We start from the raw sequence: 23972 nt of genomic DNA, 5'->3' as shown, positions 1-23972 counted from the left end.
CCAGTATTTTTTTTCCCCCTTACAAAGTAAAATATTTGTATGTTATACAAAACAGTGATTTCAGATCCTTTCCAAATGATGATGAGCAACACTTAAGAAAGCAACAATATATTTTGTCTTTTAGAGAGATGTGATGGCAGCTCTGTATGGCTTAGTTATTAGTTATTAGAGCCTCCCCCTTTAAGATACCAATTTAAAATTCAGGCAGGATCCTGGTTATAGAAATTCAGTCCTTTGGTCATGGGTGTTCTGTTTCTAGAGGGCAGGTGCCCCGTTGCTGATCTGCAGCCAGGTCCTTGCATTTGAAGCAGCTGCCCCAGGGTCCTGAGCCACTCTTCCCTTAGAGATCCCTCCTCACCCAAGTCAGGTATTCTGATAATTGGGCGATGAGTATTTCTTCTTTCTTTCAAAAGCAGAAATCTTTTCAGTTCTTGCATTCCAACAAATTTCAGATGAAGCCTTTTCCACTTCTCCTCCCACATTCAGCAATAAGAGAACATTAGAATTTTCCCAAAATATACATTCCCAGTTGGTTTCGCTCCCCCTCTTAGTTAAAATTAAGTTATGCAGTTCAGTTTCAACTCGCCTCTCATTTTGCATTCCCTGTCTTTGGTCTTCTGCATGTGAAAATATAGGAAAGCCTGTGTCACCAAGGCAGTATTTGTGCCTTGCTCTTCTCTAAGATTAGCGGTGACTAATGTGTTTACGCGGTGGCTCCTCCAGTCCTCTCCCACTTCTCCATGATTTTTTTACATTGTTCACTGAAGAAGCACTTCAAACGCCTTCTTTACTGTTTGTTTTCATTTCTTGTGCTGAGTAGATTGTCACCGCTCTAAACTCGCGCTTGACTGACAATTGTTGCTTGAATCAGAGGTGTGCTGCCACTGTTGAAACGCCATTGGCGTTGACCTGCTGTATTTTCTGTCTTCCCTGGGAATGGGGAATCGGAACGGAGGAGTACGAAAGCTTTTATGAACTAATTTCAGCCTAGAAGTTTCAAAAATCATTTGACTACATTTGGAAAACGGTGATAAAATGAATAGTCCTTATAGTCAAGATGTTCCTAAAGTTGATTTCACAAATTTCTGATGTGAGTTACTGTATTTTCTAAAAGGAATAAGGAGCAGTTGTGAAAGGAACAAAACCATTTTACAGAGAGTGTTATGTTTATTTCCCTATCTCCTGATAACCCTGGAGCCAGGATTATGATGATGTGTTGATTGATTATAGCCGTTAAGTCTATTCCTAATCAGTTTCATCACTTATTCTCAATTCACACACTTGCACCTTTGATTTCTCTTCCATAACAGGGTGATGTGGGTTGTCATTGACTAATGAAGAACAGAATTGGTTTCGGCATGAGACAAACGGAATGCCGACACCAATCCTAAAATGCATTAATCTTTAATAATCCGCATCTGCATATTTATAAATGATATAACCAGGGATTGTTAATGTTGATATTCTCCCTTCCAAACAGAAAGTGACATAGGAGTTTGTACTTGCAAACGACATTAAATGCATATAGCTGAATGCCAAGAATGTGACCTTGAGGAGGATGCCAAATGTATTAATTCATTGGATTTTTTTTTTTTTTTTTTTTTAAGTAGCATGTTGCGCTTTTGTTACTGGATAAATTGGGTGATTTCCCAAGGAAGGCCAACTAGCCCAATTGCTCATTTTCCTTCCTTTCTTAATTTATCCTTCTCTTCTTTTATTCATTAGTTCAACAAAGTACTGAATGCATATTATGCCGCAGGCATGTTTCTAGGAACTGGGGAAAAGTACTGAACATAAATGACAAAGGGCCCTGTCCTCGTGACACTTGAATTCTAGTGGGAAAGACAGGAAATAAGCAAATAAGTATATAACTTACTGTTAGAAAAAAAATCAGGTTGCTTCTTTACATAGCAGTGGTTAGGGAAGGCGTCTCTTAGAAATTATTGTTTAAACCAGAGACTCAGTGAAGGAGGGGCAAAAGCATGTGAATGTCTGGGAGAGAGGGATCCAGGCAGAGCAAAGAGCAAGGACAGAGGCCCTGAATCAGTAATGTGCTTGGTGTACTGGGCAGGGGACAGACAAGGCAGTCATGGGGAGATGGGGACAGAATGGGTAGGCAGTTAGATTAGGGGGTAACCAAAGGCTATCTTATATAAGGCTTCATAGGTTATGATTAGGATTTAGGAATTTATTTTTAAGTGTGGTGGGAAGCCACTGGAAGGTAGAGAAGGCAGGGAATGGTGGATCCAATATAGGCTTTGAAAGGAACATTCTGGCTACTGAGTGGAGAGTGTACTTTGGGGGCCGGGGTGGAAGCAGGGGGACTGGATAGGAGGCTACTGCAGTGACCCGGGGTGGATTGGTCATGGATGTGTGGTAGCAGTAGTAGGGGCAGAAGGTTTTTTTTTTTAAATAAATGCTCTATTTTGTGTGTGTGTGTGTGTGTGTGTGTGTGTGTGTGTGTGTGTGTGTGTGAGGAAGATCGGCCCTGAGCTAACATCTGCCAATCATCCTCTTTTTGCTGAGGAAGACTGGCCCTGGGCTAACATCCGTGCCCATCTTCCTCTACTTTATATGGGACGCCGTCACAGCATGGCTTGCCAAGTGGTGCGTCGGTGTGCGCCCGGATCCGAACTGGCGAACCCCAGGCCGCCGCAGCGGAGCGCACGCACTTAACCGCTTGCGTCACCAGGCCGGCCCCTTTTTTTTTTTGAGGAAGATTGACCCTGCACTAACATCTGTTGCCAGTCTTCCTCTTTTTTCTTTTTTCTCCCCTAATCCCCAGTACATAGTTGTGTATCATAGTTGTGGAGTTGTAGCTCTTCTGTGTGGGACACCACCTCAGCATGGCTTCATGAGTGGTGTATAGGTCTGCACCCAGGATCCGAACCAGCGAACCCCGGGCCGCCGAAGCAGAACGCATGAATTTAACCGCTATGCCACCGAGCCAGCCCCGGGCAGAAGGTTTTTAGCCCAAGAAATTGGAGGTTCTGTACAGTGGAAGACAAAGGAAGGAGCAAGTTTTTAAAGGGACAATCAAGAGTTTGGTTTGGAACATGTTACATTTGAGATAGCTATTAGGCATCCAAAGGGAGATTTTGAGTAGGCAGCTGGTTATAAGAAGAATCTGGAATCAGAGTAGAGATCTAGGGTGGAGAAGTAAGTTTGTGAGTCCTTAGGGTTCTATTTGAGACCCCGTCAGGCACCTAGCCTGCATTGTGACCACCTGGAGGGCTTGTGAAAGCATAGGAGGCTGGGCCCTACACCCAATTCCTGGAGTACCTTTGGAGTAGAGCTGGAGAGTTGGCATTCTAGCAAGTTCCTGGTTGACGCTGAAGCTGCTGGACTGGGAACTGCTGACCTAGGGAATGAGTGAAGGTCAGTGGTTCTCAACAGCAGCTACACAAAACATCCTGGGAAAGGACTGGTGCTAGACCCAGCCCACAGAGATGCCGACTCCGTCGGTCTGACTGGAATACTCCACCAGTATGTCTTTAAAGCTCTCCTGTGGTTATTATGGTAGCCAAGGTTGAGAAATACTCGGAGAATTCTGAGGATTGAGCCCTAGGGCACTCAATAATCTAGAAACCACGAACAGGAAAAGGAACAGCCAGTGGCGTAGGTGAAAAACCAGGGAGAGTGTAGTGTGGTAGAAGCCACGCAAAGAAAGTGTTTCTAGAATATGGAAGAGACCACCTGTGTCCAGTACAGCTGAACACTTCCCTCAAAGTGTTCCAAGGGCGTGTTTTAGAGGGAAGCTAATATTCCCGGTTATCAGCATGTATCTGTAGGTCGTAGAAAAGTTTAGGCATGAATGCTCATTTTTTTAAGGCAGCACGTTGCCATTTTTTCTGATTTTCCTATAAATAGCTTGTGGTTCAATTGAAATTGTAATGTCACAGGAAAAAAATTCCTGTGGTTAAATAACTGGTCTATTCTCATACTAATTCAGTTAGTAGTAGAATCCCTTATTTTCGTAGTTGTTCTTTCAGGTCTGTTTCAGACAAAATCTAAGAATCATGTCATTTAAATTCTACTTGAAAAAAAGTAAAAACATACTTTTAGAGAGCTGAACCTGTATAGTATTTTTATGTTGTATCATTGGTTTTTATTAGAAGTGGACAGAGGAAACTAGTTCTGTAGTCCCCATTTCAGTACTACTGGTCACGACTTTGTGTCAGATCTTTGCTCCTAGAGCTGAATTCCTTTTGCCTGGAAATTCCATCCTGCCCTTTACCAGCCTGGCAAACTCCTACTTATCCTTCAAGACCCAACTCCAGTGTCTTTCGCTTTGCCAAGTCAGACTGATCTCTCCATGCCAAAGAGGGTCCGACTGTCCCTCATGGTCCTCCAACTCCCCCAGGAGCCTCTTCAGGGCAATGAGCATTGCTTCCTTTTTATCCCCAATGCCAAGAACAATGCCTGGCAAGTAAGAGGCACTCAATAAATGCTGGCCAAATTAAAGAGCTCACAGTTGTCTTGGAATAAACAGGAATTCAGGTAAAGAAAATTCTAAAATGGATTCTTTATATAACCTTTCCTCCTACAGGCTGGGAGCCATCTTTCTGCCTTGGTGTTTCACAATTTATGGCATCATTCTATTCTCCTTTCTCTTGAAAGAGATTCCACTATGACAGACTATTTTACTTTCTTTCACCTTAAAAACAGAACCTGAAATACTGGTCCTAAGATTTGTCCATCTAAACTAGACGTCTACCTATGTTGACCCTGTCTGATTCTAATCCATCATACGCAGAAATTGTGCCACATATATATTGTGCAGAATTCTGGAATTGTCTAATATCCCATTTTTCATCTCATTTTTAATAAATATCTATTATTAATAACTAACCCTGTCTTCAAAGAAAATGACCAATTAAGAACAGATTGGCTATGGAGAGAGTTTTGTCATTACCCAGATAATATTCCCATTTTCCAAATAGCCAGTGTCAGCATTGGCTATATAAACATAGAGTGGTGAAATATTAGCTAGTGACTGGAATTTGGGCTTCAGCAACACGTGAATAATATACTCCAGATATTTGAAGTGATAAGTAGAAGATAAAAATGTCTTTGTGAAAAAGATATATTTCGAAAGCATACTTGCTGAACGTTTACTTAAAATATGAAATAAAAGAACTGATACAAAATACATGAGTCTGTGGTCCAGAACGCCTTCCGTCCTCTCCACGTTGCCATGGTCTGTACCCTGCCACTCCCAGAATGATCCCATATCAGACGCTCCGTGTGACCTGGGCTCAGCCCACCAGGCCCCTCTGCAGTTGGCTCCCAGAGTATTGCTTTACTCGTGGCTAGGCCCTGGCCCTGGCCTTTCCATCCTTTGCTCCTAAGAGGCACACCCCTGAGAGCATCGCTGCTGCCTCCCCACCTTGGCCGCCCCTAGTACCTTTAAATAAAAATAGTAAAGTGATGTAAAGTGTTGGCTATCCTCTTAGAACATAGAGACTCAGTCAGAAGCCTTGGGTTTCTTTAAGTTTTTCAGCATCATGCAATGCCTTAGCTATTTGTCTTGCTGCTTTTAAAAGTAGTTTTATACCAAGGATTTAGAATTCTTAAGTTTTATCACAAAAATAAGCTCTCATTCTTTAGCATAATTACAAATGGAGTGAGTTTTTTAAAGTGTTTGAGAAAATAGTATATTATTTTAGTACATAAATTGACAATTCCGTATCTAAGTAGAAAATGTGTAGAAACCATGTTGCCTATAATGCCAGTATTATATCTGTTGGTCCCAAATTTATATATCTTGTGCTATTTTCATCAAATTCCAGTATTTAATTCCCAAACTAGATATCTTTTCCTACCTTATCTCGCATCCAGAAGCAGCATAAAAGGGCCCGGGGACTGAACACGTGGACCACCTTTCGGTCTGGAAAGCTTGGCCCCTCGTCCCTGCAGGGCATCCGAGCACACCTCTGTGTGTTTCTATTGTAGATGCAAAAGACCCCATGTGAGCTACCATCAGTGTGTGGGGCTTTTCAGAGCTACCCGGGCTTACAGTTGAGAGTTGTCATGACATGTTGGGACCCAGAATGAGGAATTTGTGACGAGAGAGACAGGATGGAGGCGAGTGAAACTTTTATTAAAGAAAGTGCCTTGGCTTTAAAAAGGCCTGTCTCTCTCAGGCGGTGTAGAGCAGCGATCAAGTGGAAAAAGGGAGCAGGCAGGCGCCTCATCTAATCTTTCTCCTGGGGGCCCAGGTGGACAAATTGGCAACCCTGTTCACAGCTTTTTTTTTCCTCTCCCCTTTGTACCATAAGAAGTGCTAATCGGATCCATGCTGCTGCAACTGTGGTTAGTTATTAACGGAATAAAAGCAGATTTCTTCAAAAGAACGGGTGGGGGAAACGACTCTACAAAATTGCAAGGTTGTTAGAATCTTAAATGCACAGCAGTCGGTTTTTTCCCCTTATTCTGAATTATACGATGAATACAAGTCTTTCATCTGTCACTATACCCATTTCTTCAGAAGGCAGCCAAATATTAAGCTTCTCAAACAAAAAAGGAATCTTAGAAAGAGGAAAAATATTGAGGGGAATAAGAATGGGTAAGAGTGGAGAGAAATTAGGTTTTGTTTTTATTAATTTGTCCTAGTGAGAGAAATATAAACTGCCTGCTCTGCTCAATTCTCCCTGCCCTGCCTCTTCCCTTACATCAAAGCAAGAATTAGAACAGATTTAGCTGGTGGCTGTTCCGCATTTTCTGTCTGGTGTTCTGCATGAGTCAGGATCAGAACCGACCACTTTCTTACAGATGACACAGTGCTATGTATCTCGACTTGCCGGTGGAGGGCAGGTAAGCTATGTGACATCCAAACACACAGATGCTTCCCCCACCCCAAGGGCATTTTTCTCTACCCAAAAGACCTCTGGATTGTATACTTGTGCTCTAAAGCTATTGAAAAGGGTGTATTTTTATGAGAACGCTGAATATAGACAGCAGATTTTTACTTTGGGGTTTTATGTATTTCAGTGCATCTCAGGTGTTCCTAAGGGAGACCTCCTGAGACCCTGAAGATTCCCAAAGATGGAAGTGGCTCCTGCTTTCAATCAAATCACATCTTTGGTCATATTATCTATTTGCTATTCATGTCTTCACACCTAAAGTTAACTGAAGTTGATAAGGTTTCCCTAAAGTTTTTTCTTTTATTTATTGACTATTTTTTTTTTTTGCAGAGAAACACAGTTTTTATTCACTTCACCAGTTATTGGGGGAGTAAAGAACATCTGAACTGAAGGGAGCCTGGGAGAGAGTGGTCAGCCAGGGTGAGCCTCCTTGCTCAGGCCTGTGAGCACCTCTAGGGCAGGACTGCAAGAAACTACACCTTCCCCACACCTTCCAGGTCACTTGGGAATGGTCTGGACTCAGAACGTTATATTTTGAAGCTGAGAGCCTCCTGTATATAAATGTTTTAGGACTCTGGTTTTTCCTTAATCAAAGCTTTTAGTGACCTGAATCGTGAAGTCTAGAAATCTGTTCTGCCTTGTAACCCCTGACGTGACTTGTCGCACACTGCAGGAGCCTTTTTAGGTTCTTGCCACAAGTTCTCTGTAAAAAAGTGTCTACCCAAAAGGCCTTGAATGAGTTTCAGGTAGTCAGACTATTAGACTGACTTCCATGTGAAAGACATTAGGGAACTTTAGTGTATTTAATCACAAAAGAGGGTGACTGGAAAAATTCTGGTTTGAATCCAGTGGGCTAGATGATATAATGGTGTATTATAACAAGTTGGTCTTCGTGATAAAAACAAACAAACAAAACCCCAAAACATTTGTAGTCCAACCCCAGTGAGGACGTAATTCTTACGTAGAATGCACCATATTCGCTTTTGTTTTTCACTTGTCAACCATTGCAGGTCCTCTATCCGGCACTCCAGCCGTGAGGTTAATAAAGAGACTCAAAACCCCCAGACTGCAGGAAGGGGATAGTTGGAATGTGTAATCCAGCAGGTGGCTGACTGTCTAGAATGAAGATATGTGGCTCTTGTAAGGGTTCTGTCACGTTCAGGGCATCTTGGGGTTTCCTCATCCCTCCGTGGCTCAGAAGTACACAAGTCAGATCCGCCTCTGCAGTACTGATTTGTCTATGTTTTTAGGACCCAATGGCACAGCAACAGTTTGCATTACCTTGTGTAAGGATTTAGGAAAATCTACCCCTGTTTTGAATGAACGTTTGAGCCGTAGGACATGGAAGGGCTGATCTTCCAAGGCTCAGGCTCACTCTTGAAGGTTGGGGGACCAGGTTGCTGTGGTTCTTTGTTCCCATTGGCGGGTACAGGTCGGGGAGAGCATTACTTTCTGCTTTATACTGTTCTAATTTGAGGTATGGTTAGCTCACGATAAAGAATTGTGTTGCCAGCCTGTTTACAGCTGCCTCTGCCACCTTCCATACCCCAATACAGCACCTTCTGCTGAGAATGAGATCCTGTTTCAAACACACCCAGTGATAAGAAGTACTGTGAGTCCACATTCAAGCACTTCAGATAAACTGTTACCTCCAACCGCTATGCTGGAACCTGAGCAGATTCTGTATTTTAAATGTCTGCTTTGGAGCATATTAAAATTTCCTTTCTTGAAGCAAATGAAATAGAAGACACTGACAGGAAGATGCTATCCTCAAAATAATTTATGGGTTTTTTAACTCATCTAAATAAATTTTCTAACTCGTCCTAAGACTGGGACATTCGATGAATTTATGGATTCTTGAAAACTGATTCTTTGCCCACACCATTGCCATTAGGCATTATGCAGGTATTTAAAGTTCACTAAAGAAAATGACCAGTGAAATCCTTGCTGCTTGAAGCGCGGAGCTATATTCTCTTACCACACTCTGGTTTGGGTATTAAGATAAAATGTTCAAAGATTTCCACAGATAAGGAGTCCATCATGCAACGCACCAATGCTATCTCTTAACAAAATCATATTTGTCCTTTTTCATCGTGGAAGAAAAGATCCTAACCAGTACTTCATGATTCAGAAATTAAAGGAATAACTTCTACTATGAATATAGCCCATAGTAAGAAGTAAATTATATTGCTCTTACCAGCAGGATTGGCAGAATATAAGAAATATATCCTCCAGAGGATCTGTAAAGTCAGACTGTGGCAGCTAAAACCCATATTCTGCTTTGAAGATTTAAGAGAGAGCTGCTGTCCATAACATGAAGATAGTATGAGAATATATTAGAGTAAAGCAACCCAATGTCTTAGTTTTGGACATGGGAGAATTGAATAATAGCCAGAGGGATGTACAAGAAGAAAGTTGATCTTGGTCATGATGTATTGGTAGTTGGTAGCAGTAATTTCTAAACGTTTTTTTTTTGTTTTTGTTTTTTACTGACTAAAGTTAGTGACACTACCAAGAATTCTTGAAGACTAGAATAATAATTCAATTGCTAATTGCTAAAAACTATGAAATATGTATTGATTTTGTAGCAGCATTCTAGGGAAAGAACTTGATCATAGTAGAGTTGGCAGCAAAGTAGCTGGAAGTATTCCTCGTTTCTTCTCAAAATTCGACAACAGCCACAGCTAGCAATGTAATTCATAGTAGAAGTTATTCCTTTAATTTCTGAATCATGAAGTACCGGTTAGGATCTTTTCTTCCACGATGAAAAAGGACAAATATGATTTTGTTAAGAGAATTCACATGAATTCACAGACTCTACTTTTTCTAACAATAAGCCTATTTTACGCTTGTTAATTTCAAGGAATTTATGAATAGGACCCAAGTGTTTGTCACTAAACACCTCATGATCCCCATGTACCCCAAGGATCCTTATTGAGGAAGATTAGCCAACAAAATTGTCCAGGTTTCTATGGTTTAACATGTCATTTCATGTTACTTTTAAGAAGCCAAACCTCTTAAATTACTAATTGAAAAATATCATCTAGGACATTGCCTTGTACATAGTAAGTACTCAGTGGTTTTTACTTCATTTTTTATATTCAAGTAAAACCATCTTCAATTTATATGAGAACTTGTAAGACAAAAAAATATGCATTCCAGCTGTTGCTTTCTCTTTATCCACTTTTGCCCAAAGTCAGCTAATGTAGTGAAATTGGTGGGGGAGAGTGGGTTCTTGGCAGTAAAACTGACGTCAAGTATTAGTGTCTGTCATTCAAACTCTAGATTGCCATGTTGGTTAATTACATCTATATCACTATTCCATCTTGGATAACTAAATCTATCCTAGGTTAGTTGATTTTTTAGCTGCAACAGTATAAAGTGAAGAAATGCTTTTTTCTCTGACCACTGCAACTTTTGAAAAATGGAATTTCTGGGTATTTCTTTGTCTATTAGTGTTATACAAAGATAGCACAGTATTACTTAAAAGGGATGAATGATTTGTTTGCCAGAGGCTGTTGTCATTCAGAGTCAGTATTTTTGTTCTTATTGAGTTCCTGTAGTTGTATGCTATAGTAATTTAGAAAGGAGTTAACTCAGGGAAGTTTTAGCCTCAATAAAGGATTAATGCGGCAATTCTATTCATCTCCTGTTTATTCTCTGCTACCCCAACACAACAGTGGTAGAGTAGATCTTACATCATTGCATCTGATCAGTAGTTTTGATTTGTTTGTTTGTTTTGGTCTGGCCAGAGAAAGTTGGACAATAAAACTGCAAGTAATCACTTATCTAAGAATTTACCTGCTAAATGCACTTGCATTTAGGTCTTAGAACTGCACTTGCAGTAAGTGCATCCTGCAGTAGATCTGATCTGAAAAGGACATAAACCAAATTCCATTACTGACATTTATTTATGTAGGCCTTTTTATTAGATAGGGGGGAGGGTTTCAGGTTCATGTCATTGCTGTTGTTAATAAATACCATTTGATGTTTATTGACTTTTTGAGCAAGTGTCCCTGAATGTTTCTTTACTGATATTGTCATTTAGGATAGGGGTCAGCAAACTCGACCACCTTTGAGCCAAATCCAGCTTACCACCTGTCTTTGTAAATAAAGGTTTATTTATGCTATTTTGTTTATGTATTGTCTATGGCTGCTTTTGCGCTATGGCAGCTGAGTTGAATAGTTGTGACAGGGAACATATGGCCTGCAAAGCCTAAAAGATTTACTATCTGGCAATTTACAGAAAAGGTTTGACTATATCTGATCTAGAATAATAAAACTACATGATTACTAATAACTTATAAAGGTTTAATTAACTATTAGTCTGAGCTTGGTTTCTGGAGTAATCAGGAGTTTGTTTATTCAACAAGTATTTATTGAGTGCTTACTGTATATCTGGTTTGGGGGATATAGCAGGGAACAAAACAGACAATTCTCTGTACTTGTGGAACTTACATTCTCATGAGAAGAGATAAACAGTAAACAGAAGAGTAAAATAAAAACTATGAGGAGTGTTAAGACTGTGTTGCCTGTAAGAAACATAGAACTTAGCACTTGTTAGTACTGACTGCCCCACCATCTTGCTGTGTGAAGTATATTCAGCTGTAATCGTGTCTCAGTCCATTCACTAAGTTATACATTACTGGATGTATGCTAATTTGCCAAATATGTATATATTAGCCTGTTTTCTTCCAATTGTATTATATACTAAAATTCCAATGTTTCGTTACAAAAAATGTCTAATTTGATGATTATCTTGATCCAGTTCTTAAAAGTTATTTTTAATTAGAAAAATTTCCCTCAAACCCTATCCTAGTGTAAAAATTCTAAAGAAAATAATAGCAAACAAAATCCAATGGTACGTTAAGAAAATAATGCATCGTGACTAAGTGAGATTTATTCCAGGAATGCAAGATTGGTTCATATTAACAACTCCATTGATATCATATACCATATAAATAAATTTAAGGAAAAATATCATGTCCTTTAATAAAATTCAGTACCCAATCATGATAAAAACACTCAAGGAAATAGCAAGTAAGGGATACTTCCTCAGCATTGTAGAATTTTTATGCCTTAGCTTTAAAGCCAGTACCTTATGTAGTGGGGAATCAGTAGAGACAATTCCACTAAGAGATGAAGAAGGCAAGGATGACCACTATCTCTACTACTGTTCAACAGTGTTCTAGAGATGTCAGCCAGTGCAGTTAGACAAGCGAACTCAAAGGTGTAAGAATGGGCATAGAAGAAATAAAACTCTCCATTTACAGATGATGTAATAGTAAACCTGGAAACCCCCAGAATCAATGATAAATTAACTCAGACTGTAAAAGAATTCAGTTCAGTGGCAGGATATAAAATCAACATACAAAAAGCAATATCCTTCTTCTACACAAACGATAAACAGTTAAAAGACATAGTGGTAGAGAAAATCACATTTGCAATAACAACAAAAAAGATTAAATGCTTAGGAATTAATTTAACATAAAATGTGCAAAACTTCTATGTACCTGAAAGAAACTGAAGAAGACTAGAACAAATGAAAGATATTTCTGGGCTGGCCCCATGGCTTGGCCGTTAAGTGCACACGCTCCGCTACTGGCGGCCCGGGTTTGGATCCCGGGCGCGCACCGACGCACCACTTCTCCCGCCATGCTGAGGCCAGGTCCCACGTACAGCAACTAGAAGGATGTGCAACTATGACATACAACTATCTACTGGGGCTTTGGGGGAACAAGAAAAGGAGGAGGACTGGCAATAGATGTTAGCTCAGAGCCGGTCTTCCTCAGCAAAAAGAGGAGGATTAGCACGGATGTTAGCTCAGGGCTGATCTTCCTCACAAAAAAAAAAAAAAAAGATATTTCCTATTCTTGAATAGGATGAACTCAACAGCTGTCAGTTCTCCTTAAGTTAATTTATATCAATGTAATCCCAGTAAAAATACCAAAAATCCATTTTATATAGTCAGACAAGTTGATACTAAAGTTCATATAGAAAAAACAAACGTACTAGAAAACTCTGAAAAAGAAAAACAGGGTAAGGTGTTGGGGGCTAGCATTAAACATACTAGATATTAAAACATGCTGAAAGAGTAGATCTTAAAAGTTCTCATCACAAAAGATAAAATTAGATCCCTCTCTCATACCACACACAAAAATAAACTCCCAGTAGATTAAGGTGAAACCATGCATGTACTTGAAGAAGACGGGAGTGAATTCCTCTTGAACCTTGGTGCAGAGAAAAGCTTTCTGGCTAGGACTCAAGATCTAGTGGCAATAAAAATAAAGATTGATAAATTTGACTACTTTTTAAAAAATCCCATTACAAAATATACCCTAAACAAAATCTAAAGACAACTGACAAACGAGGAGAAAATATTCACAACTTATACTACAAAGGGCTAACATCCCTAATATATAAAGAATTTTTAAACATTTCAGGACAAAAGACTAAAAACCCAGATAGAAAAAATGGGGGAAAGAGATGAACAAACAGTTCACCAGAAGAGATATAAACATAGCCCTCAAACATGAAAAAGTGGTCAGACTCACTCAAAATTAGAGGAACGCAAGTTCAAAAATCTCAGATACCATCTCTCATATATAAGACTGGCTGGCAAGCATTTCTGAATGACAACATATTCTGTTAGTGAGGTTATGTAGAGCCAGGCCCTTCAAACATTGCTGGTGAGAATGTAAATTGGTTCAGAGCTTCATGGAAGGAAATTTGGAAATGCATAACCTTTTGAGCCACCAATGCCGCTTCAAGGAATTTACACTAAACATAGACATCAGACAGTATAGAAATACGTATGCAAAAGATTGGAAACAATGTAAAATGTCCATACATAGGAGAGTGGTGGAATAAACTATGGAACACTCACACAAAGGAGTACTATTACCTATTTTAAAAATGAGGAAAATGTTATAAATTGATAGGAAGTACTTTCTAGGACATGCTGTTAAGTGAAAAAAGCAAAACCCAAAAGATAATCTAGGACATCCTACCCTTCATGTAAGGAAGAAGATAGTAAAAAGGAATATACAGGTATCTTCTCATTTATGCAAAAAATATATATATAGGAAAGATAAATCAAAAACTAAAGAGATTGGTTATTTATAGAGGGTGGTGGGGAATGGGGTGCAAAGAAGGAAAAATGGGAATAGGGTAGCAGGGATGAGGAGGGAGTGACTCTTCTGGGTATGTCTTTTTGTATAACTCTGACTTTTCGATCCATAGAAGTATTTCACGTAACCCCCAAGTATCAAAACAGTTAAGACCAATCAGGATGTGGAGGAAACTCAAATGGAATACAGCCCTAACAAATGGCTGTGTTTCTCCATGAGGATATAGCTTAGTAATTCTGAAGTTACTTTGTGTATATAATAGAATTGAGTGAATAAGTAAGTTGCTTTAAATAATGAGAATTGGGTGTCTTACCGTTGGAGAAGGAAGTTGTAAATAAGGAAAAGGAGAGGGCTAAAATGTACCCTCTAATTTTGGACTGGAAGTAGAGGTAGTTGCATAAACTCACGTACACAGACACAAAAATATCAAAATATAGATATGTGTATATTTCCTACCTCTGTTCACTGAGAGGGCTTAGAAGTAATCACACCCCAGGAATAATGAGCAGACCTAGTGCCTAGATCTTAGTCTCTGAAAACCTTTTTGTAATAAAAGGACCAGGGCTCCTAGAAGTGGTTGATTATGGGGCTGAGGCAGGACAAATACAAGATGATCCTGGAGTATCTTATGGTTCCAAAAAATAAGGATTTGAAAGAGCTTCTAATGGCCAAATTTGAACAACAAAATGATGTCAATGTTGGATTTTTAACCCATAGAATAAAATGAATATCCACGAGTGTATTCGTTTTCTGTTCTTGTAACAAATTACCACCAATTTAGCAGCTTAAAACAACACACGTTTATTATCTCACAGTTTTCACAGCCAGGAGTCCAGGCACAGCTTAGCTGGGTCCTCTGCTAGAGGTCTCTCAAGGCTGCAGTCAAAAGTGTGGGATGGTCCACATTCTCCTCTGGAGGCTCAACGAGGGAAGAATCAGCTTCCAGTCTCCTTCAGATTGTTGGGAGCAGTGAGGCCCGCAGGTTCTGGAGGCTGCCTGAGCCGCACCACGGAATCTTACTTCTTCAAGGCCATCAGGAGTGTCTGTCAGCTCAGAGAAGTCCTAAGTCCTCTTTTCAAGTCAGGCCTATACAGGATCATCTCCCTTTTGATTATTTCAAAGTCAACGGATTAGGGACTTGAATTACATCTGCAAAATCCCTTTAACTTTGCCATGAAACATAATTTTAGGAGTGATATTCCATCCTTTTGTTATATTCTTTGGTTAGAAGCCAAGTCACACGTTCTGCCCTCAGTCAAGAGGTGGGAATTGCACAGGGTGTGACTCATTGGAGGTCATCCTTTAGTGTGTCTGCCACAGTGAGTCCATATGGATAGAAATAGTCCAATAAATACATAAACAAATGTATCTCTTGGACTAAGAAGATATAGAAGAACTATCTCTTCTTCCCCACAATAGATTTCCGTTAGGAAATGTGGAAGGAAAGAGAAAAAGAATCATCATTGGCAAACACCACTGTAATATTGCAGACAAGATTCTCTAATGGATGCTAAAATTAATGGGTGCAGGTTTAAGGATAAACAGGATTTGCATAGTGTCAAATATTTCCCCTAAGATACTTATCAACTAAAAGGGGCAAAATAGTAACTTTATTTTGGAGGAACTCCGTAGGCACCAACTTTACCAAGTAATCAAGGTCAACATCACCAGAAACGAAACATCAATATCGTGAACCCCTTGATAGGATGAATTGAGAAGCGCATGACATTTTTGTGGTACACTTCCCAAAACCCATAACCTCATCTAAACCATAAAAAAAGAGCAAACTAAACCAAACTGAGGAACGTTCTACAAAGCAACTGATCAGTATTCTTCAAAAGCATCAAGGTCATAAATATAAGGAAAAACTGAGGGTCTTTTATAGGCTGGAGGAGACAAAGGAGAAATAACAATTAAATGCAACGTGCGATCCTAGACCAGAAACAAGACAGTAAGTGGAAAAAATGGTGAAATTCAAATAAGATCTTAAGTTAATGATACTGTACCATGTTAAATTCCTCTTGATAATTATATTATGGTTATGTGAACATTAGGGGAAGTGGGCTAAGGGATATAAGGGAGTGCCTTGTACTAGTTTTATAACTTTTCCGTAAGTCTAAAATTAATTAAAAATACAAGTTTTTCATAAAAGATCGTAGTGCTTGTGCTGAGAGTTTTAAGTCAGCAAAAGTAGAAATTCACATGACTTATTGATGCTTCATTTTTGGCTTGTTGCATCAAAATTCACACAATTTTTTGTACCCAGTCATTGGAGAAGAAGTACATAGGTGTCAAGTGGTGGAATTTATTCCAGCTCACAGCATAGTTTTTTCCAGTTGTAATTTTTTTCCATCGTGCTTACGTCATTATAGACATAGATGAAGGAAAACATGGGACTTTCTTTAAAAACTCAATTTTAATCTTAAAGCCTACTCATAAAGTTGGTTTGTTCATTGTGCGTGGCAACATTCTCTTAAAATAATTACCAAACTTTGTTTAAAAGGTTTTTCTTATAACAAACATACGTCATATAAAAATCTATGGGTTTGAGGGTATTTACTTAATTCGGTTGGTTCAAAGGCTCTGAATTGACTTCTTTATATGGACCAAGGACACAAATGAGTCTTCTGTATTATATTTCTCAAACATATTTTCTGATTCATCATCTGCCATGACTATGCCCATACCTGTGCTTATGGAGATGAAGTTATTTCTTAGTAACTATGAAACTGTTAATGGAAAGATGGTAATAAAAGCAAATGGAGAATTTAAAACAGTTTGGGCAAATCTGTCTTTACCATGAAAAGGCTCTTGTTTGTTTCTTTAAAGGATGGATTTACTAAATGAATTTTCTTGTTGCTTAAGAGAGATCTGTTTTAGAATTGCAGTCGACAGCCAGTAGTGCTGCTTGGCTGTGGCAGTATTTTGTGAATTCATGAGATGAGTTTCCTACCGCCTTTTTTATTTTTACTTGAAATATAGTATATAAGAGCAGTGCCTTGGGCGTGCATAGTGTAAGTAGTGGTGTCCTGTATTAACATAGATTCGCTGTTTGTTTTTGCTGTCACGAGTCGATGAATCCAGCCTGTCATGCAGAAACAATCACTATAATGTAAGCACTTACTGTCTTAGTGCAGCCGATTCCCCAGTGACATTTTAAAAAGTCAGGATTTGGCTGCAGAGTGCTTTAAATTTCTAAATGGACTGCAGATTGGGGCCTTAGGGTATTTCATAGGAGCACGTGACCCTGAGTGGACACACAGCAACTTTATATATCTGCAGCCAAGTTGATGACCAGCGTTTACCCTTGAAGTTGTTTTCATCCAGAATGTTGTGTTTTTTACTGTACATTTAATTATTTGGTGCTAATACTAATTCGTTACAAATGTCTAAGAGTAAATGAATGGTTAAACAAAGCCTGTACTGTTTGTCTTAAGTCTTTTGTCCCACTGGTTGTGGCTCTAACTTAAGGGCAACTCCTACTGGTTTCACAGCACAACATTTCTCAGTGGCTATAAATTCAGGTTGTTTTGTTTGTTTGTTTGCTTGCTTGAGGAAGATTTGCCCTAAGCTAACATCTGTGCCAATCTTCCTCTATTTTGTATGTTGGTCACCCCCACAGCATGGCCACCAACGACTGGTGAAGGTCTGTGCCCGGGAAATGAACCCAGGCCTCCAAAGCGGAGCCCACTGAACTTAACTACTAGGCCATGGGGCCGGCCCCTATAAATTCAGTTTTTTATCTGAAATGAGAGTGGCTGTTGAACCCAGGAACACTCAGAAATACATTTTCATTAAGTTTTACATTCTTTTCTAACGGTAAGAAGCCTAAACTCCCAAAAACAATTTGAGAATTTTTTATAGTTATATTTGAACAACTATTTATACCTATTATCCAAATGGATATAAAATCACCTTCCTGCCTCCCTGGCTGTCACAGATACAACCGTTGTTAGAATGAGTAAGGAGTGACAGTCCGGACTTTGGGGACTATGCTCTTCCTGGTCTGTTCTCGGCTGCCTGGCCTAACAGAGATGCCATCGAGTGGGAACACCAGAGGGTTGTTGTTCAGTGTAAAACCCCAGGCTCTGCATCATGACCTTCCCTGGCTTGAATTGATGGTCAGTACATTAACTTCCTTCTCTATTCAGTTGTGGTTCTTTTTAGCAATATTCAAAACTATGGAAGAGTAGGTCCCATGGTGTCAACACAGTTAGCTTGATCTAGCATGATCACAGACTGCCACACCAGAGGGCTATGCAGGGAGAGAGAGAGATATATGCATGCATGTATGTATGTTTCTATCTTTGTAATTTATTTTAGCAAAGGGGAGGTTAGGAGATAAAATAGGATGGTCCTCATGCCATGAGAGCTAATGCCTTGAGGGCTTTGCTAAGTTCAACTGCCTTTTTTATTCTATAATATTTTTAGTCTTAGACATGCATCTAAACTTCTGAGCCAGAAAGTGAGTTGAGATCGTCAGGTACCTCTGAAGATTCTTAAATTTCAAAATCCTATCTCCTGCCTTCACATAATTCATTGTCTCTCTTTAATAAAATAATAAGTATTTTTTCCTTTAATTTATATTCTCAGATTAAGGGCCATTAAATAACAAAGAGTTATTAAATATTTTTTATGCTAATGGGGGGATTAAAGGAGTAAGACTTGATTCCTGTCTCAAGGAGCTTACATCATAGTTTGAAAAGGCAAAGTGAGCATGAGCACACATTAAATAAATGGAAATCAAATAGATGCTAAGCTGATGCTATTGCTTTATTAGCAGTTAAGATCAAGAGAGAGGCAAAATATTTACTTCTTTAGTGATAATATACACTACATTTTATAGCAGTATGTTGTATGTTTTTTAATGGAGGTCTTCTCCTAAGTTTATGTTCAATTTCTGATTAATTATAAAGAATTTTTTAGAAATGAATTGCTATTACTACATTGAATAAATATTACCAATGAAAAATCGTTGGCCACTCTGCATGCCTGCCCACTTGGAGACTAGTTTAAACTCAGAGGATGAGTTTGGTTCATCAGTCGTGGATTTTATTAAATGCATTGAAAAAGTGTGTGGCAGGAGATTTCAGCTGCTAATTGATTTGTCTGTGAGTTTGGGAATTCATTCAATAAGAAATTGAACTTTTCAGGAGGTCATTTGCCAAATATGTTTATGCATGTTGTTTCTTCATTTGACACAAAAACGGGTGAAATATCATGCTTTTGAGCTATGTCTTTTCTGTGTGGGGCCACACCTTTTGTGATGGTAAAGATTAAGTAAATGTAACCATGTCTTGATTTTGCACAATTGCAGTATTAATGCAAAGGGTTCCCCATCCCCATCTCCCTTCCTGTGTTTTACAGGCAGTCAGATGCCTCCCCAGCCACCTGGGAGCCAGTCAGAATCCAGCTCCCATCCTGCCTTGAGCCAGTCACCAATGCCGCAGGAAAGAGGTCAGTCCTCAGTTCATGTCTTACATATCTTCGTGTTTTGAGTATATACAGTGTAAATGCATTTGCTTACCTATGGTCTCCTTATAAATAATTTTTTAAAGGATGTTATGTTTCCTTATCAGATGAAAGAAATAAACAAGAACCTACATGTAACAACAAATATGGAAAAGAAGGATACTCTCTTGCAGATTGGGTGAAGTTTTACCAAAGCACAGTTCCAGACCCAAAGAATAAATATGCCCACATAGCACCATGAAGCATAGTTCATACACGACTATAGTCTGATATTTGATCTAGCTGGGCAAAAATGACTATTAATGATTCGATTTGAATATTGGTCCCAAAGAAGTAAAATGTTAAGTGTGTGTGCATGTTTAGCTGTTTTCATCAATTACTTGTCCCATGATATTTAATTGTAAAAATTTATCGTATTGTAAATTGTATTATAAAATTGTAGGATTTTAGAACTGGAGCCGTAACATCTTGTATTATAAAACTGTAGGATCTTAGGACTGGAGCCAACCTGAAAGATCGTAGAGTCCAGTCACCTCAATTTACAAATAAAGAAACAGGACTGTGTAGGTTCTATACCTCATTCTCAGAGGCTAGTTAGTGCCAAAGCCAGAAAAAAGAACGTAGGCCTTTCCTGAAGCCCTTGAACATTCAGGTTGTCCCACATCTGCAGGCTCTTTGACCTTCACCTCAGCTCTGCACGTTGACCCCCATATGTTGTTATTGCCTTGGTTGAGGCCTTCACCTTTCATTTGTTTACTTCTGTCTTCTTTTCCCCTTCAGCAGTAAAGCTACTTCTGTTGGTGGTGGTGATTTTAATCCAGATTAGTGTAGATTGGGGTTTACAAGCCTACTGCACCATCTGGGGCTGTGCCAAGTCACTTCCCACTGCCTGTGGGTCAAGGCCTTCCCATCCTTCCCCATGGAACATGCCCCTTTCCTTCCCTGACCTTCCTCTCTCACACTCGCCCAGAAGTCGGAAGCTGCTAGCTTGGTAGCTGATATTTAAAAGTTCCTTGCCCCTAATATTTATAATTATTTCCGTATGATTGTACAGATGATAATTTGCTTCTAACTAGAATTATAAGGTTTCAGTTATTTTACATGTTAAAAACTCAGTAGCATGTTATTTAGAAAGTAATACCAATGAAAAGATGGATTTGCCTTATCTACACATCGTTTGTGTTGAAATGAGTGTTTAGTGGAATAAAGTGACATTTTCATTTTCTCTTACCTTTTCATATTTAAATTTTTATTATAATTTAATCTATAGTTAATACTTTAATTCTCTTATAGATACTATAATATGTTTTAATAATGGAATAGTTAATGGTTTTCAAACTTTAGGGTTCACGAAAATCATCTGGAGAACTTGTTAAAAAAGATTGCTAGGCCACCCCCAGATTTTTGATTCAGTGGGTCTGAAGTGGGGCACTTAAAATCGACATTTCTGACAAGTTTCCAAGTATTCCCAATGCTGCTAATCTGGGGACCATACTTTGAGAACCACTGCCTTATAAGGATACTATTATATGTTTTAATAATTGTGTAATGTGTGCATTGGTTTCTCTAAACTTTCCACTGTGACCTTCTATAAACCAATCTTGTATCTCTCATCCTTTCTGTAAATTGCTTGTTCTGTGTTAACTGCTCACATGGCTCAGGTCGTCTGGAAGACATTACAGAGCTCATGGAGAATGCACTAAGACCAAGCAAGGGGGAATTCTCCCCAAACTCCTTTTATTGGTCATGGGTTGTACCTACATTGTGGTGCTGGGTCAAGGAAGTAGAGAAAAAGAGATAAAAGAAATTCTCCTGCACTGGAAGCCTGCTCAGGCCAGACCCAGAGCAAAGATGAAGATATTTGCTATTTCCTTTAACCCTCGCCATAACCCCTGTAACATCGTTCCCCTGGGAGAATTCTCCTTCTTTTGCTAGCATTAAAGGATAAGAGGTCCCTTCTTTGGAAGTCCTATAATTCTAACCTTTATTACTAAGAACTGAAAAACAGAAACTCCTCCCAGATCCTCCAACAACGTCTCACGCAACCCCTTCCAACTGATATGTGTTTAAGAAGTTTGAAAATGTAGAAAACTGAATGTGAAGGATGAGATGACAATGAGGAAACACAGTTAAATTAAACTTTTAACCTAAACGAATACATTTGCAAGGCAAAATCTAGAGTTTTCCTCTATTGTCACTATATGGAAACTACTATGTAGATGTACTTGTTATTTTTTTCCTCTGATTATCTTTATTATATGTAGCATGGTTTTGGTTATTGATAATGGACATATAACAATCTGGATAGTTATAATGACCATTTCCTTCAAGTAGCATATATAAATTTTATAATTTGCTAAATCTGAATGGATTTTTATGAACATGTTCCCCAACTTCCTCTGAAAGACTGTGCTGGAGACATTATGTGCATCCTTTGTGTACCTTCTGTTGGTTGGATGACCGCCTGAAAAGGAAAACTTCGTATTTCAAAATGACTGTTAGATGATGCTTTGTCATGCGTGAGTTAAATTTCCTCTAAAATTGGGTAGCAAGGATTTTAAAAATGGCTTGGTTATTTGTTAAAATCTAGGAAGAAATGTTAGCTCCTAATAACATGTGACCAGGTGTTTTAATGGCAAATGACACAGTCATTTTAATGCTTTGGTACAATAATAAAAACATTTTTCTTGTTTGTTTTACCATCGCTTGGCATGTACCAACAGTATATACAGTGCAAAGTAGATCTAAGAAAACACTTACTAGAAAATTCCCCAATGTTGACTCCCATGTATTGAAAAGTAATTTATCTTTATTTATACCTTTACAATTGATATATTTCCCCCCTTATTTAGGGAAGTGATCAGAGAAGCAGAGAGGAAAAAAAATATATTGGAGAGGTAGCATCTTATTAAAAAAATGTATTCTTTCTCAGAAACCATGGGCCATGGTAGACAAGATAAGAAAATAGTTTCTCTACTGCTGAGTGCTAAAATAACCAAGCTGAACAGTTCCTTTTACACTTACTTTGTTTTAATAAGATTAAGATAAGAGAGTAGGAGTCCACAATTATACACAGTTTCTTTAAAGTATCCACAGGAGATAGATTTTCTTTAACGGCAAAGAATCTGGAAACACACTTGCCCAGAGACAACTGCACAAAGCGAGAGGTGCAGCCTCCTCCTGTTTGGAGGTGCAGTTTTCGGGGTCCTCCCCAAAGTCCTCATGGGGACAGCAATGCTGACATACTGCCCTGGAGCCTAGGTCCCTCCAGGCTCAAGAAGCTGAGCTCTTGCTCCACTGTCCTTCCTTCCTACTTGGTCCTTGTATCCCCATTCAGGAAGAACATTTATTAATGAACTATATAATGTATTTAAGAGAATCTTGCAAACCTGAGGCTGTCCTGGGATCTGAACCACACTGGCAACCACAAGGCCATATGCTTTTCCCGAGGTTGAGTGCAGAGTCAGTGCTCTGCCCAGACATCAGGAACAGTAGCCCTCCTGACCCTGCAGTGCCCTGCCCCCATCTCTAGTTCAATACCCTCTTTATCTGGTGGTTCTGGTGTCAAGTTTGTCAAAGGGCATCAGTCGTAAATTCATTTCCCCACATTGTATGTAGGCAAAAATAACTGAGTTTCTATAGTTTTGTATTTTGCTTCTATAAAAGGTGTAAGTACAAGTAAATGTGGACGTGGCCATCATAGGTTAAAAAAAAGAGGGAAAAGACTTTAGATATTTATTGGCCTCTTTATTCTTGTGTAGTATTATCTCCTGTACATTTTCACCTACTTTTCAATATAAAGCTTGATTTAGTACTCTCCTGTTTACATATTTTGTGGTGCTGGAACTTCTTACTAACTGAATAAAGAAAATTAGTTCAAATTCTTTGGTCTTAACTTCTTCGTTACTGATACAAGTTTAAAAGAAAAAAGGTCAAAACTTCAGTTTAGTATTCTATAACGTATCTGCCATTGGTTTTTATTTGAAACCAAATCTTCTCTCTCTAGATCTCACATAATGACATACAGAATTGCTATTAAAGCATTTCACCGAAAAAGTAAAGTAGAATAAATTATTGGCATTGGAGGAACAGTTAATATAACCCTAAAATAGTTAAATATATTTTATAAGAAAATTGTAGCTAACAAGTTGAGATTAGTTTCATTCTTATTTTTTAATCTTTAACATATGTATCTTAAATTTGAAAAGAGCAGTAGGAAACAGCTTATTAACATGTTGTCCTGTTTTCCAAGAGGGCTTGGAGGGAATATGGAATAGTCATCTGAGTAGATAAATAAGTATAATTATTATTAACATCAAAATGATCGCATTTTTAACCCCTGTAAAATGTTAAGCTTAATGAAACTAGCAAATGCCCTTCTAGTTTATTGGATTAGCAATTAGGTGAAAACGTTTCAAGAAGGCTTATTTATTTGGAACGATGTAGAGAGGTCAGAATTAATTTTTTGAAAACCTTTTAATTGAATTCCCTTTGAATTTTCACA

General features: G+C 38.7%; 1 protein-coding gene across 10 annotated transcripts in view; it reads left to right on the top strand.

Moving 5' to 3' along the window:
* The window catches only part of ARID1B (AT-rich interaction domain 1B), a 412984-nt gene that overhangs the window by 300693 nt on the left and 88319 nt on the right, over positions 1-23972 (top strand). For all 10 annotated transcript variants that reach the window (XM_087425097.1, XM_087425096.1, XM_087425098.1 and 7 more), the window contains one exon: positions 19364-19453. In XM_087425097.1, coding sequence (XP_087281223.1) covers positions 19364-19453 — 90 coding nt within the window. The remainder of the gene's footprint in view (positions 1-19363; positions 19454-23972) is intronic.

The sequence above is a fragment of the Ceratotherium simum genome, chromosome 38 (genome assembly GCF_057802395.1).
Source record: "Ceratotherium simum simum isolate JZ-2026a chromosome 38, ASM5780239v1, whole genome shotgun sequence".
NCBI classification, from domain to species: Eukaryota; Metazoa; Chordata; class Mammalia; order Perissodactyla; family Rhinocerotidae; genus Ceratotherium; species Ceratotherium simum.
The sequence above is the reverse complement of the archived record's forward strand: the minus strand, read 5'-3'. Positions and strand labels throughout refer to the sequence as shown.